General features: G+C 35.3%; 1 protein-coding gene across 1 annotated transcript in view; it reads left to right on the forward strand.

Annotated features, from left to right (window-relative positions):
* LOC117411295 (glutamate--cysteine ligase catalytic subunit-like) overlaps positions 1 to 18,303 on the forward strand; it is a 37,874-nt gene that overhangs the window by 11,947 nt on the left and 7,624 nt on the right. The window contains exons 2-12 of the mRNA XM_034018577.3: positions 5,161 to 5,273; positions 5,452 to 5,634; positions 7,320 to 7,433; positions 7,865 to 7,923; positions 9,943 to 10,079; positions 10,395 to 10,469; positions 11,915 to 12,031; positions 12,724 to 12,862; positions 13,430 to 13,542; positions 13,775 to 13,867; positions 14,539 to 14,643. Of these exons, the coding sequence (XP_033874468.2) occupies positions 5,161 to 5,273; positions 5,452 to 5,634; positions 7,320 to 7,433; positions 7,865 to 7,923; positions 9,943 to 10,079; positions 10,395 to 10,469; positions 11,915 to 12,031; positions 12,724 to 12,862; positions 13,430 to 13,542; positions 13,775 to 13,867; positions 14,539 to 14,643 (1,248 nt within the window). The remainder of the gene's footprint in view (positions 1 to 5,160; positions 5,274 to 5,451; positions 5,635 to 7,319; positions 7,434 to 7,864; positions 7,924 to 9,942; positions 10,080 to 10,394; positions 10,470 to 11,914; positions 12,032 to 12,723; positions 12,863 to 13,429; positions 13,543 to 13,774; positions 13,868 to 14,538; positions 14,644 to 18,303) is intronic.

An 18,303-nucleotide genomic window follows, 5' to 3' on the forward strand; every position in this document is an offset into this window, starting at 1 on the left:
CAAGTGATGCATCCAGCATTGTTGCTTATCTATTCCTCCTAACAATTTATGGCACACCAGGGTTGGCTGATTTTAAATCAAGTCCATTTAAATCACAAAAAAATAATAATTGATTTTAAATCATTTATTTTCATTTACTACCTATTTTATATAGTTTCTCAAGGAAGAGACATCTTAAACTCTTACTGTCTATAAACTCAAACTCTTAGGGCTATATTCTGATCACAGTGCAAATGCAAGTGCAAGCACGAACGGCGCTTGCCCCCAATTCTGTGGCGCATAAATGGAGCAAAGACGTAAAAAAATAAATAAATACTGCACTGAAATGGTATTCTGAAGACATGTCTTGTCCTGTTAAAGAGCACCACGATTCTGATGAATGAGGTCCCAAATATACAACAGCACTGTGTTAAGACCCACTGAAACCAGGTTTAAGTGGTGAAGTCAGGAACTTTAACAATTGAACACACTATAAAAAGCAAAGTAGTCCTAAGTAACAACTGCATGTGTTTGGACTGACACAGAAAGAGGAAATCAAAGAAGACTGGGATGAGTGAGGGGTATTTTTCTCTGGTGTACTCCATTGCTAAATTCTTTTAGTTCATATATTGTAGTTCACATTTAGAGGATGCCACAATAATTTGCTTTATTTATGTATTCATTTAAGATTGAGTAATTTAGTTTATGTAATTATTCACAAACCACCATTTCCAACATCCTTTAAATTTACAGTTTGGAGGTACTTTAGAGCTACAACGATGATACCACAAAAAAATCCATAATTTAATAAAAGAAAAAAAAATAAAACAAATCTGGTTTTAAATCAAATCCGATCAAAACAATTGCCAACCCTATGGCACACTTTATTATTAACAAAAATCTTTAGGTAAGCTGGTAGACTTTATTTAGTGATTCAGTGTATTAGGAACCCAGATGAGTGTTAGAGTAATTCCTCAGTTACCATGCTTCTGTTCCTCCTCATAAGCCATTTCATACTTTTGTATAATGGCAAATTTTCAGGCACAATCTTCTGTTTTACTTGTAACCTAATGTAGCTGCCATACTGTGGCCAAGTGTACTATGAATGCTTACACAACATAACGCTCCCTCACTACCCCACAAGTTTTACACTCTGTCATAGAACAGTAGTAGTATCTGCCCAAACTGCATGCTAAATGTGTTGATAATAGTGACCTCTTCTGCTAATATGGCTACCATATTGAGATGATGTGCATTTTTAGGTTTCAGCTATATAGACACAGTACATTGAGTTATCGTCTTACTATATGATCCACAACTGTATTCTGTGATTCACTTTCCCAGGGATGCATTGTTTCCATTAAGAAAAAAAAAAGTTATTAGAAATACCATTACTTCAGTAGCAGATTGGACATATTGTTGGTTGGTAATTGGTATGTTCTCTATGTGGAATGATAAAAGAACAATGCAGCCATAAAATTCAAGACAAATGTTCCTAGGGTACATATTGTGCAGAGCAGCAGTATTTATGTTATTGCTGCAGGTGTTGGTGATGCACAGTAGTGAAGTAATATCATTTAACATTTTTTTTCCATTTTCTTTTCAATTTGGATGGTTAAGATTCTCTGCAGTGGTAGTGGAAATTAATGACATTTGGTGTACAACTAAATTGCATGGTAGGATTGAGGAAAGAAAACCCAGGTCCCTCTGCAAACTGAACTACTGTAAACAGGTCCCACATGTAAACTATACACAAGAATTAGAACTTTCCAGTACTTGCATACCATTTCTGTCTTTCCTTTAATAGTTTCTTAAACCAAGTATTCATTTCCCTTTACATACTGGCTAACTGATCTTGTTTTATGCCCCATTGTAGCATCACAAAACACACATTTAAGACGTTCAGCATGCCTGTGTTCCAATCACGCACAGACTTACTGTACCAACTGCACAGTGCAAAAATGATGTTTGGACTGTTACAATGCCCTCTGCAAATAGTGTATAAAGGTAATAATGTTAATGCAGTAACCCCAGTAGTATGAGTACATGAATGGTGTTTTTTTCTTTCTTTTTTTTTTTTAAATACATGAATTATAAATGTCTGTGTTTTACTGGCACATAGATTGTTCTAAACATGTCTTCGGGGGGTGGGGGGGGCTTATAGGTTATCTGTTAAAACCGAAAAGTGCAAGTCCGAATATTATATTATGTATTGACTTTGCATTGTTGTCCAGAAAAAAAACAAGTCTTCATCTTCAAAACATTACACATTGTCTCAACGTAGCTGAAGCCTTTTTCAGTCCTTATTTTTAAACATTACCATTCAGTTTACGTTTGTCATTTCAATAGCTAATTCACATTTATTTAACATTTCTAGTTGTTGTTGTTGTTGTTGTTGTTGTTGTTGTTGTTATTTATTTCTTAGCAGATGCCCTTATCCAGAGTGACTTACAATTGTTACAAAGTATCACATTACAAAATATCACATTGTAAAGTATCACATTTCAGAATATCACATTACAGTAAAGTACAATAAAATGAGTAGCAAAAGTCAAATTCAAATAAGAGCAAAAAAGAGAATACAGTAAATAATTATCGTGCATGTAAGAACAGGTTCAGCTAAGAGCAGTTAACTATTATTACTAAAAATATTTGCTTGTATGAGTAAAGTCTAGTATGGGCATGTAGGAGGTGAATGGATGAATGGATGAGAATGATTTCAATAAGAGCAATTACAAAAAACGTGAATACGGATACCTATAAGAGTAAAGTCAAATACAAGATACAGGAAGTTGTAAGATCAGTTGTAGAAAACGACAAGGTATGGAGCAGTTCAGTGCAAGTGCAAGCAGTTGATACATAACTACAATTGCAGTAAATAGTGTACATAGTGGTGCGGTAGTATAGATGATTGAGCTATAAAATCCATATGTCTAATGTAAATGGATGTAGTTTTTAGACTCAAGTCCAACAAAGCCATTGGAATAGTTCTTTAAAAAAACAAACTGCAACATGCTTGGTGTGGGTGGGAATTTTACAATGCTGTTATCTTGTTGCTGTTGTTCTTGATATAGGGCCTCCAGAGTGCTGTTACTTGGTGCACATTCCTGCCTTTTGTTGTTTTTAGATTAATCCCAAATTCCGACAGAGGATTATTACATGGTGTGAAAATCAATGTAAAGAAAGAGAGTTTGATGAATTGGAAAGGATGTGGTGGAACCCATTTTATTCCAAAACAGAAATGGATTGTACTTTTTAGCTGTGTCTGTCTCATTTAAACAAAGAAAATATTGTCTTGAATTTAAAAAGATAAATACAGTACGAAAAACAATAATGTGCAATGAGCGAACGTTAGTTTTTTTTTGTTTGTTTTTGACAGAAAAGTAGTCAAATGAGAAATTACAGTTACCAACAGAAAATATGAAGAAAAAAAAAATTGTGGTGTTATCGCCAACCTAATTTCTTAATCGACTGTCCTATATGGATTTATCAACAATAATGGATGCATCAACAAAACATTAGGATTTTTATCAGAAGATCCAATAACTAAGAATGCTGCTGTGCATAATAGTTAAACAGCAAGGTAAAACTTGCATTCAAATGAGAACGAAGCACTTGAGTTTAATTAACTGAAAAAATATGCGTGCGACTGCACCATATGTCCCTTTTAGACTAAGAAGAATAAAAATGTTAACTTTTTTTTTTTAACACAAGTCATTTTGATTTGAAACATTACATTTTAACATTGTCAAAAGCATTTACCATCTACACGAAATTCAATAAATTGCCAAACATCGCTTTCCTTTACCCCAAAAATTTAGAGAGTCTCCCGTTTTTTTAAAATAATTATGTAGCTTTAATTTTCTAAATCTGGAAAATGTAAATAAAATATTAAGTGATGCGATTTGTCCAACACGAATCCAGGGGCCGAAAGGTTTGTATCCTAGCAAAGTGCTGATGTTGGCTACCTACATAATCTAGAAGTGCATAACTACATAATCAAAGTCTTCATGCAAACTGGCAATGGGAGACTTCAAATTGCACTTTAATTTGATGCATCGATACACCATAATCGAAGTTCGGGAAATTTGAGTCCGAAAGATCAATAATTATTTCATTTTGGAAAAAATCCACAACCTTCCGTAGGGTTATAATTAAAGGGAAACTTGGTATGGGTATGAAATACAACTATCCTAACTTTAATGTATTCTTGAAGTTCTAGTTTAGATTCGGTTTGTATCATTTTTATTCCAGCCATCACATCCTGTGACTTTTTAAAACTTTTTCAAAGTTTAAAGCACCCCTGTGGTGTCACTAGAGCTCACAATCATGTCTAAATGCTCAGTAAATCAGGTAAACCCGTATAAAGAATTCACATGATACAGTGAACCCATTACCCTGAAATACTACATAAAGGGGAAATGGTATTTCTAACATCCACTTGGGTGTTGCAGGGTGTCTTATTTAACTCTTGCATTACATCTTTACAGAGCTGTCATTTTGTCTGTTTATCTTGACCCACTTTGTAGACCTCACATCATTATGTGGCTGGTTCCTTTAGTTGGCTGTTTTTAGTTTTCTCTGTAATGTTTTAGTGTTTAGAGCTGTTCAGAAAAATAATAATTTTAATGATGCTGAAACAGCTGGAATAGCTGTGGTGGCAAAACCCTACATTTCCCATAAAGTTTTTTTTCCTGTAGGGTTAGGGCTAGGGTTAGGTATTCATGGTAGTTTTCCTCCACCCATTATGAACCTTGGCTGGAGTGTGAATTGCAGTTTACTCAATCAACTTACACTCCCAATGTTAAAAAATATTGTTGCAATAAAATTGTAAAAAATAAACTGTTTCCCTGCTACATTGTTTTAACCTGGCCAAAATAATTATACAGACAACATACTTTAGATACTGGCTTTGCAGTTGGTACAAAGCTGTTTTTTTGTTTTGTTTTGTTTTTTCCATTGTCCCTGTTGTCCAGTAAACATTAACTGTTCACATTGTTTGAAACGCTAACCATATCACTTATGCAGATCTTTTTCACATATACATTTTATTTCATGATTATAAACTGTTTCATTAGAAATGCTTTGTCCTAACGTTATGTCAATTTCTATTTTATTCAGATCCACTCATTCAGTACTTGAGCATTCATTTAGAATATTCCTGCTTTTGCTGTACTGTAGGTTGAATACATGTTGGTAGCGATGGATCACAACAATCACAAAGTTCGTCTGGTGCTCAGTGGAGGTGATGTCTTGCACAGTCTTCAAGAAAAAGGTGAAAATACCAACCCCAAGTAAGTAAAAATAACATTCACATTGAACATTATGTTCTGTTCATGCTTTGGACTCGCTAATTCACATTTTAGCAAACAAACCCCTGGATCGATAAAAGTAATGTGTCTTTTCATGTCCAGAATCCCCCAGTGTCACAGGAAGCAGTTGGTGTATATTTGTGTATTTTTTTTCTTGTAGCCACCCAACCCTCTGGAGGCCTGAGTATGGCAGCTACATGATTGAAGGCACTCCTGGCCAGCCTTACGGAGGAACAATGTCTGAGTTCAACACTGTGGAAGACAACATGGGTAAACGACGGAGGGAAGCCTCTTCTTTACTGAAAGAAAACCAGACACTGTGCACCATTACAGCATTCCCAAGGTATAAGCATATGCATGTGGCCACATAACGCTTGGTATAAAGATCATATGTATTCATATTACTATTCAAACCAGGTCATTTGCATCCTCATATTGAACGAGACACTGAACACTGAAAAATGTTTTCTAACTATACCCTTCATTGTGCAATGTGACCTAATAATGGCACGCCATCTGTATTCATGGAGTCTCTAGGACAGAGGTTGTAATTTTACAAGGCCTGGTTATATCTCAGATATAGCAATTCATTTTTGCTGGGTTATTGAAAACACATTGACCTTAAGTTGCATTCACGTTTGGTACACCTTGTTTTATGGTTATTTTAGTCGAGTTTCATTATAATGCTGTCTTGAAAAAAGTACCATTTCATTGCAAAATGATCAGTTTTAGCGTATCAGGTGTGGAGACCACACACTTTGATACATAACTGTATTCTGTGACTATCTTGATAAAGCTTAATAATGGTTTCTGTCTAATCAAAATACTTCTTCCCCTTGCTTTTTTCCACATTCATTTTACATCGTTCTTTCAAGGGATGCTTTATATTTGTTTACAAAAGCAGCATTGTCTAGTTGTTTAATACTACTTACTGTTTATTCAAATTCTTTCACAGAGAAAGCTCCTCAGTTTATCTTATCATGTGCAGTCACCTGAGAGTGAACCCTCTGCTACGTCATTGCCAAATTTCTACCGCAGGCTAGGTAGAGACATAGTACAGGGATAGTGAGATACTCAAACATGAAAATGATGAGGTACATATAGTATAGGCATATAAAAAAAATACATAATCTGTTTATATATTATGTCTGCACGGTAGCCAAAAGTCAATTTTACAACCAGCTCAAAAGGGGGGTAAATCCCCATTGATATGCATGAAAATTGGTGTGTGTTCTCGGATTGACAGGTTCAACAAACCCTGCGAACGGGGTATCATTTCGTGAAATACTTTTTGAGATACAGAGTGCCGATAAAAACAGCTGTTTTAAAAAATAAAAGAAAAAAAAGAAACATTAAGACGCCTTTGTATACACCTGCTAATTAAGGAACCACACTTGGCATACACATAGTCCCGGGAGGGTAGATGTGCAACGGGGTATTTATATTTTCAGGGGGGGGGGGGGGGGGGGTCCTGGTTTTACTGAAATTGAACCAAAAAAGATAACGGTCTGACTTCACTTCTGTCTGACATCAGAAGTGACCTACCTGGCTACCTTAACTTGCAATTTCCTAAACTTTTGAACATTTGCAAACAAACCTTAACGTTACTTTAACAAAATGTTTATATATATATATATATATATATATATATATATATATATATATATATATATATATATATATATATATATATATATATAATTACACAAAATGCATGTTTTCTATATTGAACTTATGTAGAATAATATTTTCTAAGGTCTTCTCTTGCTTCACATTGGTGTATTGCATTTTGATATACAGTGATGATGGTGGCATCACACTGCAGTTGACTATGAAAATCAAGAAAAAAAAGCTTATTGTTGTTGAAATCTAGGATACTTTGTTCCACAGATTTTAAAAGATGCAAGGTCTATTCCTGTATAGTGTGACTAATGTTCGTTTCAGTGGTTGCTGAAATGTAATTGTGCCAAGGAGTAGAAATCTGAATCTCATAAATGTCTCATAAATGTATTGCATGTTTTTCTGCAGATTGGGCTGCCCTGGTTTTACTTTCCCAGAGTTTGATCCCAAACCAGTTGAAAAAGGAGCATCTAAATCTCTTTTTTTCCCAGATGAAGCAATTAATCAGCATCCCAGGTTTAGGCAAGTACAGAATATAATTTTATAAACTTGCATATATTGCTGGAGTATACTATATGTTCTAAAATACACTCTCATTGAAACTTCATTTTTTTAAAATCATTTCTCTGTGTCAGAATCCACCAGTCATTATCTGCACTTGTAGAATCCTTGTTCCTGGCTTCTTTTGAGTATTTCCTGATTTCAAAGATCTCAGTTAATGTAACCTTTCAAGTCATTTGGCCACACATAGATTGTGTGGTGAGATGCAGGGATCACTGTATCATTTCTTTGGACTAGGAAGTACTCCAAATGAGCTGGTAACTAGGATTCTAATAAATAAATGTTGTTAAATGTAAGATAGCGGAGATGGTGCTGTTTATTTGGATTGTAATGCAACTACATGTGGGCTCTTGAGGAATTAAAACTGAATGTGTTTTTGGTTTGTATTGCAGTACTTTGACCAGAAATATCCGTCACAGAAGAGGAGAGAAAGTTGTGATAAATGTACCCAGTAAGTAGTTTTACATACTTAGTTTTTTCTCCTGAAATGCATTACTTACTGACTTGTTGTTTCTGGTTATATATAATTAGGGCTTCTGATTTTCGGTTTTAACCGATAAAACACCCCCGATGCAAAAAAAATGAAATCGGTGGATAGCCAATAAACACCGGAAAGCACTGGAAAAACTGTGGAAATGGTTAATCAATTCACATTGACTTTACCCTATTCCCATTAAAAAATAAAACCTACTACAAAAATAATAAATACATTTCCCAGTGCTGCTGGGCAATGTCTCTTCCTGACTTGCAATTATCATTGATTCTTTCTCAATTATTATTATTATTATTTATTTCTTAGCAGATGCCCTTATCCAGGGCGACTTACAATTGTTACAAGATATCACATCATTTTTACATACAATTACATCATTTTTACATACAATTACTCATTTATACAGTTAGGTTTTTACTGGAGCAATCTAGGTAAAGTATCTTGCTCAAGGGTACAGCAGCAGTGTCCCCCACCTGGGACTGAACCCACAACCCTCCGGTCAAAAGTCCAGAGCCCTAACCACTACTCCACACTGCTGCCCGAATACTTTAAACACGCCCCAACTACTGAATGACAGCACATTCCTACACTTCTACTGGAGACTCCACTTGCGAGATTTAAAACAAGATAACAATCAGGATGGAGGCTTGTTTGCGGGATTTTAAACTGTATTACAGTTAAGATACGGAGGATTTAAAACAGAATTGTGGCAAAATGTATAAAAATGCCTACACACAAAAACCCCAGAAGAATGTGCCCGTATGGGATTTTGTTGTGGAAGACAGCAATGGAAAGAAGGTACAACTTAAGTGTGCAAGTACTGTCGAGTTACTACTATACATATTTTGACAGAAAAAAAAAAATGCTCACGCATTTTGAAAAGTAACTGAAAACACAAATTACATATAGTATATCAAAAACGAAAGCCCCGAAAAAAACTATTTACATAAAACTCGTAAATAGCTAAAAATAAGCACCGAAAAATACAATTAATAAAACCCGAAAAACAGAAGCCCTATATATAATATATAATTAGTGCTTGGAAATTCTGGCCTCTGATTGGTTAAAACCTCAACATAGGAGCAAAAATAGATTGAACTATTACCCTAACATCCTTGCACCACTGGGCAATAGTCGTCTCCCTCTGACGTGATTGGTTCACATCACTGTCAGTCCTGCCCCTTTACAAAGGAACGCTTTTCATCTCCATGCCTCCAAAGATGAGAAAATGTGAAAAAGTTGCTGAACAGCGATTCTGTGACTTAACAGAAAATTAATTACAAAACATACTACAAAAGAACGATACTCCAAACACTAAAATGGTGATTAAAACGTCGTCACTTTTTTTTTTTTTTTTTTTTTTTTTTAAATTTAGTCGTTGCCAATTAGTTTTTATTATTTTCTCCCCAATTTGAAATGCCCAATTATTTTTAGGCTCAGCTCACTGCTACCACCCCTGCGCTGACTCGGGAGGGGCGAAGATGTACACATGCTGTCCTCCGAAGCGTGTGCCGTCAGCCGCCCGCTTCTTTACACTCTGCAGACTCACCGTGCAGCCGCCTCAGAGCTACAGCGTCGGAGGACAACGCAGCTCTGGGCAGCTTACAGGCAATCCCGCAGGTGCCCGGCCAGACTACAGGGGTCACTGGTGCGTGGTGAGCTGAGGACATCCTGGCCGACCTGTGTGCAAGTCACTTAAGCTCCTTGTGCTCCGTCCTGCGGATGAGATGTTAAATTAATGTCCTATTGTAAATGACTCTGCACAGCCTACCTCTGTAAAGTTCTTTGTGATGGTGGTCCACTATGAGATATATATGTGTGTGTGTGTATATATACTCTGTGTATATATATATATATATATATATATATATATAATACTGTATTTTTTGGGGGGGGCTCATCAGAAACTGTCTGAATGTGCTGGAGCTCAGTCATTTACTGTAATACATTTTCTGTTTTTTTTTTTTTTTAATGCAGTCTTTAAAGACAAAAACACCCCGTCTCCTTTTGTTGAGACATTCCCAACAGATGATGGAGAGGCAGAAAGGGCAGCTTTACCAGACCACATATACATGGACTGTATGGGGTTTGGAATGGGAAACTCTTGTCTTCAGGTAGAGGATTTTTTTTTACTTTGAAATAGTTATCTAATTAAAGGACAGCTTGTTTTTGTTGTTGTTGTTTAAACCTAAAAATGTTTTATAGTGGTTTACCGTAGAACCTAAAACAAAAAAAATGCCTGTTGTAGTCTTTTATATTGTAGTCAGCGTTTTAAAAAAAAAAAAAAAAAAAAATGATATTAGTGATTGTAGGTGTTTGTAGTTTACTTATTATAATTGTGATTTTGAAAATGTGTGATGCTAATTCAGTGTACCCCAGTCTTTTATTATTGAAAACACAAAAATGTACCTTTTTTTTTTCTTTGACAGGTCACATTTCAAGCCTGTAGCATAAGTGAAGCTAGATATTTATATGACCAGCTTGCTACAATATGCCCCATTGTGGTAAGTGATTGTTGTACAATAATATTTTAGTTTTATGTCTGTGCTTATGGAAATGTAGGTATGTTAGAAAAAGAAAAGTATTGTAAGTACATTACAAAAAATATTACTTAGTGAATGCAAAAAACTATTATTATAATGTACTGTCAGAAATGATGTCTATAACATACATGTCAACCCCTAAGTGTTCATACCAGTGAGACCCCTGCTGAAAAACCGTAACCAGACCGCTAGATTTTGTTTTGGAGGCGCAGGGGGTGGGGGTGGATCAGCAAACGACACAAATACGGCACAAGTACTTCAACACAAACACAATTGTACCTAGTCATGAAAAGAACTTTTGCTCCTTTTGTGGAGACGAAATAAAATAAATAAAACTAGGAAATAGTCTTTGTACACCACACACAAAAAAAATGACATTTAACAGTGAATGTTTATGTGATCTGGTTTAACATGTAAATCATTAAAAAAAAATATCTATACATTTCTTTGTAAATACTGAGAATTAGTTTTAATATACTTTTTTTTTTAATTGATTTTCAGTTTTAATACAATCTTCAGTTAGTGTGTGAATGTGATTATTAGTATTGGTCAACATTATTAAACAGAGAAGTGTCATTTTACAGAAATACGAAACCAGTGTGTGGCGCTCCCTGTCACTTTGACCAAAATTAAGGTGAAATAAAGACATACATACCATCAATTTCCAATTGTTCTGCTATTTCCTACCATACGGCGTCTTTTGTTATTGTCTTTATAACCAGTGACATTAGCATCATAAAGAACATTATATTTTTTCGATTTTAATAATACATCCTCATTGATGTCCACTTCTCTTTTATTTCTGTGGTCATTTTTGCGTGAACGAGACAGTGACAGTCTGACAGCCTCTCCTTCGACTCTCTCCGATTAATGACGTGTTGTGTACAGAAACAAAAAAGGCTCGTGCAGACAAACCGTCAGTTTGAGACAACAAGGCAATTCTATCTTTGGAGTAAGGGGGGAGTTTGCGTAGCAGCTACAGGAATATAGAATGAGAATTCATTGCACGGCCGTGAGACTCAAAATTGTGAAAAACGGTGAGTTTCACAGGTAAACCTTGAGACTTGACACGCGTGCTATAAATAGTAACATTTGAAATCGAACTTGAAAACAGTTTGTAGTCTTAGTAGTCACCGCTGCTGAAAACCATTGTATGTAAAATGCAAAACCGATGTCCCACCCTAGCATTGCATGTACTGTAAATGAATTATGGCACCACCTATAGCAGCTTTTTAAAAGGACCAAATAACAAAACAAACAACAACTATGATAAAGGCAAGTGTTTAATTTTCTTTAAATATTCCTTTCTCCATTGTAGTAAATGACTAAGATTTTGTATCATTGCAATTCGGATGTGGATTGCTCATTAAAATATGCTCATTAAGTATTTTTAAACTGTCTTCTAGATGGCTTTGAGTGCAGCTTCTCCATTTTATCGAGGCTACGTGTCTGATAATGACTGTCGTTGGGGAGTGATCTCTGCTTCTGTCGATGACCGAACGCGTGAAGAGCGGGGTTTAGAGGTAGGGTAAATGTTTTATTATTCATTTCTTAGAAAGTTACAAGTAGTTGTCTGTCTATCACTGTCTATCCTTTAACTTTTTGTTCTGTTTTAGAAATGGGTAAAAAAAAATAATAATTGGGGAGAAAAAATACAATTACTGTTTGAACTACAAACGTAAAATTAAACGGGAAGGGTGGTCCTGTATAGATTTTTCACCATTTGCTTTTCATGCATGCAGATATATTAAGAGACAGGTCTTTATCAACTACAGTACAATGTCGGACTGGGGTATAGGTGGATGTCGGACTGGGGTATTATTGGATATGTGAACATCTATAGAAAATGATATTTACACATGCATAAATAGGTTGGTGAAGAAAAACAACACTCAAACTGCTTTAAACACAGGGAAATTCTTTGCTCTAAAAGTAAGCAAACGTAAACAAGATTAATTAGGCTACAATACACAGTGTTGCTATGCGGTTTACTATAAGCCATCTCCACACAAAGCTTTTAAAAAAAATAAATACAAAACAAACAGTAAATGTACAGTAACCTGCAACTGATGGCTTCTTTCTTAACTCTGCCTCCCTGGTTCTGCTTTCTTAAGATGTCTGTCACGGAATTGCAACCTTGTTGTTTTTTTAACTCTGGTATTTATAACTCTATTAATATTTATTGTGTGTTCACCTGCATTTTTGCTTTTTACAGCCCCTAAAACACAATAAATATCGGATCAGTAAATCAAGATATGATTCCATAGACAGCTACCTCTCCAGTTGTGGTGAAAAATACAACGACATTGAATTAACAATAGATGAAGAGATCAACAAGCAGCTGTTAGAAGCAGGTAACAGCTCAGCTGTTTTTATTATTATTCAGGGTATGTCTATGTACATATTCCACACACTGTTTTAAATACTAAATTAGCTTTGCCATTGTCATCAGAAAGTAAATATACGTGTGTAGAATAGGATACCATAAGAAATGAACATCAATGTGGTCCAGTGGTTAAGGAAAGGGCTTGTAACCGGAGCGCCCCGGTTCAAATCCCGGCTCACTCGCTGACTCACTGTGTGACCCTGAGCAAGTCACTTATCCTCCTTGTGCTCTGTCTTTTGGGTGAGACGTTGTTGTAGGTGACTCTGCAGCTGATGCACAGTTCACCCACCCTAGTCTCTCTAAGTCGCCTTGGATAAAGGCGTCTGCTAAATAAACAGTAATTATAATATTGAGGAGATAAATACACATACTATATTTCTGAAAATCCGCATTCCCTTTTAATCACTTTCAGAAGCCATTGTTTAAATTTATAGCATTCAGATACTGGTGCCTGTTCTTTACACGGCAGTGCAAAAATCCTCTGCATTATAAATTAGCCTTAAATCTTAAATAAACCCTTTTTTTTTTCTTTCAGGGATTGACAAGCTCTTGGCGCAACATATAGCCCATCTTTTTATCCGTGATCCTTTGACTCTCTTTGAAGAAAAAATTCATCTGGATGATGAGAATGAGTCTGACCATTTTGAGGTATTGTAATTAAAAAAAAAAAAAAAAAAAAAAGTGATTGCATAACAGTAGAGTAGCACTTTTAGTAGCTAAATACCGAGACACAAATCTATACATGTTGGAATATTTCATTCATAATTTCAAATTGAGTATTTAAGTGAAAAGGCTGCTTGGATGTTTAAAAATATTTAAATAAAAGACTACCAATGTTCACCTTATTTTTTTCTTAATCTCTTTGTAACCTCCATTACAGAACATTCAGTCAACCAACTGGCAGACTATGAGATTTAAACCTCCTCCTCCCAACTCTGACATTGGATGGAGAGTAGAGTTTCGCCCAATGGAAGTAAGTCCTCTGTTTTACTGTAGTATTATAAATCAAGGATCAGCTTCCTGAGATGTCCTCCTAAAGAACTTTAGAATCTGGAAACTCGATTGAACAGCTATATAAATTTCAAGCAGCCAAAAGATCTCTAACATAAACTCACCACTGAACACGTACAAAAAAATATTTAAAAAGTCTTTATACACTAACATTTTTACTGTATTGAATATGCTAAAAAAAATGCGTTTGCAATGTTTTAGCAAGTGTCATTTTTAACATGGTCCATAAAAGGTGTAGGAATATGGACAAACTGTTGACAACATTTAGCAACATTTTTGCATTTGTCTCAGACAATAAATATGCATTTGTATTAAGTCAATATGTAATTGTGTACTTTCAGTGGTTTTAGTAAACTTTCTCAGTATTGCTAAATCTAGTTCTTCGTGTCATTGAGCGCAATACCAAACACAGTTAAAGTGGAGAGGAGGTTGTTTTTATACCATAAACAAGTCAATATTAATTTGTTTCTTACTAAAAGGCATATTCACAAATTTCTGAATTTGTTCTTATAAAATAAATATACCATTTTAGTCAACTTCATAAAAACAGTGGAATTAAGTTTTAAATATATGTGAGCTGTTCACCATGGTCAGTACTGTTCAGCTCCACTGACATTAGATTTTCTCTTGCAGGTCCAGTTGACAGACTTTGAAAACTCAGCATACGTTGTATTTGTTGTATTGCTCACAAGAGTGATTCTTTCATACAAACTAGACTTCCTGATTCCATTGTCGAAGGTAAGATATATTCACTGTTTAAACTCTGTGGGCAAAATGTAATGCCATCCTTCACTTTGACCTGTGACCTAACATGGCCGCCATATTGGGGGTTTGGGGACTTTTTGCTTTGTGGATGATAAAGACCTAAGAGACTGTCATGTATTTTGTGATTTTGTAGGTCAAGTTAAATTGTGAATGTTGTACAAGAAAAATGAACCCTTTTGACTTGTAGAGCTGTATTCTCCGATTCTCTCAATTAAGTTCCATTACAAGTGGTGTCCAGTGAACATTTGTGCTGAATTATTTATTTATTTATTTATTTATTTTTTCACATTTCCATTTTATTTCATGTTTATAAACCATTCAGTCTAATATGACATGCCCTTTAGATCAGGGGCAGTCAATTATTGTTTGTCAAGGTCCAGAGAAAGTTTCCACACCACACCTGCCCTTGGCGTATACAAAAATATAAAGAACTTTCAAGACTATTTTATAGTCTTACAAATTAACATTAGTGTCAGCAAAAGGACATTTATTGATCAATATTTTGTACACAGGACTACTCTTTGTTTTAGCTTTTCTGTTTCAGTGGTCTTTCAGTCTTTCTCTCCCTGCCAAAGGGCGATAACTGTATTGTTCTATAGGACTTTTATTTTAGTGACAACCTAAAATCTTACTTTGTTCTGACATTGCCAAGGCATAGTAAACATTAATAAACCACACTGCAATAATAGTAAAAAAAAAAAAATTGTACTAAATAACTAATATTACTGTAGAAAGTGCAACTTTATAAGGAAACAGATTTATAATATAAATAACGTACATTCGTAATACTCGCAGTCCGTGGAAAAAGTGGCAGGTCTTCTGCTGGACAAGGGCCTTGAAGTTTGGGGTGAACTCAGTCAGGGCAATACGAAGGCATCTTGCTCTTAATTGTATTCATACTTGTACTGTGATTCTTGAAATTTATTTTTGTTTATGACTAATCGCCCTGGATAAGGGCGTCTGCTAAGAAATAAATAATAATAATAATAATAATAATAATAATAATAATAATAATAATAGAGATGATTGTCAGTGAAAACAGACCACTGACTTGACTTAATGTTCATGGTTGAGAAAGCAGACTCACGCACACAAGTTTCTTAAATGGGGATACTTCGAGTCCAGCACAAGGGTTGTCCAAAAAGCTTCAGCTGAAGTGTCGCTTTGTCGTACCTTCAGCACTTCATCCTTCATCAATCAATGAGTTCCAACTGCAGTTGAGCTTTATCAGCATCTGGGAAGGAGGCTTTGACTTTGCATTGGAGCACCGAGGATACTAGTGGTCAAAATCCAAATGCTTTGTTTTGTAGTGCCGCTTCATGTTTGCACACAACAGTCACAGTTTCTGTACAAATTACACAAACCGGACGAACATTTGGACGATTTAGCAAAATAAAGCATTAAGTATCAGTCCATTCTTTTTTAAAAGAATGGTTTTCACTATCAACTTTTCTTTACACACTATCGTTTGCACAACTTCATTCATATGCAGCAATTGGTGGAAAACGGAACTGTTTCCGACAGAATGACAGAGCTTATGAGTGTACAGTGAGAAACGTCATTTTTCAGAAGAAACCAACTCGAGACTTTTCATTGGCTGAAACTGATGGTGACTTTTATAGGGGGTTGTAAAGAACACGGTCAAAATTCTCTCTCAATAATGGATTTATTTATTTATTTTTTCTCAATAATGAATTCACTACACAATGTATTGAAGATTACATAAACTAATCCCGGTCCGTTCAAAATCTACTGGCAGTCTATTGACTAACCCTGCCTTAGATCATGCTATCGGGGTTGCTTTGCTTATGGTCACAAACTCACATTTCTTGTTGGTTATTGGCTATCATAAAACCGTTGTATAGGTTTTTTAATTCTTCCTACATGTTAAATACTGAAAGAAAAATACACAGGTTTAGTTTTGAAATAACCCATGTTTGCAACATTTTATTCCATTAATAATTTTACAGTGTTTTTAAACTGCTAATAGAAACTCTATTCCGTTTTTCAAAATTTCTAAATAATTGGTTCAAGTCAAGTTCAAGACAAAATGCTGTGCATCAAAATGTAGCTATAACATTACTATTGTAAATTTAAGTAGTAACAGTGTAAACCACTAACAAGTGGTACTTGAATGAATTTAAAAAGTAATAATTAACAGTGCACCAGTAAGTAAAATCAAGTTATACATCCCACATTACATCTGTACTAACCTATTTTATTTTAGTTTATCAAGTACCAAAACACTTTTAAGAACATGTCTTTGCATTACTGAACTTTGATTTTACAAATCAGTTGTATTAATTAAAAATGTAAAGTATTAAACAGTGCTGCTTGCATCAATTAAAGCCAAAAAACTAAATAATAAACTAAACAGTGCACCATCTAATAACCAGTTGACAAAGCATCTTAGTGTTGCATACAGTGCAGTACAATTGCATTAAACTTCCAGCTGTACAATACATTCATTTTGTTTTCTTAATCGGAACCATAACGATACACATACTTTGCAAGTTTACCACTGTGTTGCACAGACATGAAGAACAAGTTGCAGTATGTATTAGTCATTAAAAGTACTCCATTCAAACAAAATGGTTTCTACATTGGACCATAAACACTTTCCTCCTCCTATCAGCTTGTTTTTCTTTCGTCATAATTAAATGTCTTTGTTTTGTCTCTAGTCACATACTGTTTTTTCATTCCAAACTCTCTAAAGCCAGGTCCACACCTGAGCGATCAGTTGCGCAACTTAGCTAGATGCAACCGAGTCGCTTATATGTGGACGTCCCTGCAACCAGTTGCGAGCAGTTGCGCAACCAGTTGCTTGAAGTAGAGCAGTGCTCTACTTTCCAAGCAACCAGCTGAGCGACTTCTGTAGACACAGGCGATCACGTGGCAATTCGCCAACTCTGATTGGTTCTTATAATGCTGACTGCATGGCTTGCGTATTAAGAAGCTCTCATTTTAAAAATGTCGGCGGTAAAAAAAAAAAAAAAAAATTGAAACGGTTTCCTCCAGCTTTTACGCAGCTTTGTTTTTCTCTTTAGGGAATATGGCATTTAAAATAACAGTTGAAAAAATAACAGCCAACTCTTCCTCGTTAATTACTGGATACATTACGACCTGTGTCACCTCGGTTGTCAAAAAATAAATAAAATAAATACGATTCTAAACTTGTAGACACAGGAGAAAAAAAAAAAAACGTGTCAACTCGGTTGTCAAAACCAAAAAAAACGACTTCACCTTGTAGATAGAATAAAAATGTAAAAAAAAAAACCTGTCACCTCAGTTATCATAAAAAAATGAATCTTGTAGACGCGGGAACAAGTAATTGCTCAGATGTGGACACTGCAATTGCTCGCAACTGAGTTGCGCGATTTCGGGAGAAATTGGGTTGCGCAACTGATTGCTCAGGTGTGGACCCGGCTTAAGAACTGTGATTGCCATACTTTTCAGCAATGCCAACAACACACAATTTCAAACCTGTTCTGTTGCTTTTTCGTTTGTATGACTGTCCTACTTTTATCCTGTCTCAAAGACACCTGCATTATAATATTTCATTGCAGTGCAGTTACAACGAACGCCAGACTTCATAACTTTACTCGGCTTTCTGACCAATAGCTGCTTGCTGCG

This window comes from Acipenser ruthenus, chromosome 6 (assembly GCF_902713425.1).
Source record: "Acipenser ruthenus chromosome 6, fAciRut3.2 maternal haplotype, whole genome shotgun sequence".
Classification (NCBI taxonomy): Eukaryota; Metazoa; Chordata; class Actinopteri; order Acipenseriformes; family Acipenseridae; genus Acipenser; species Acipenser ruthenus.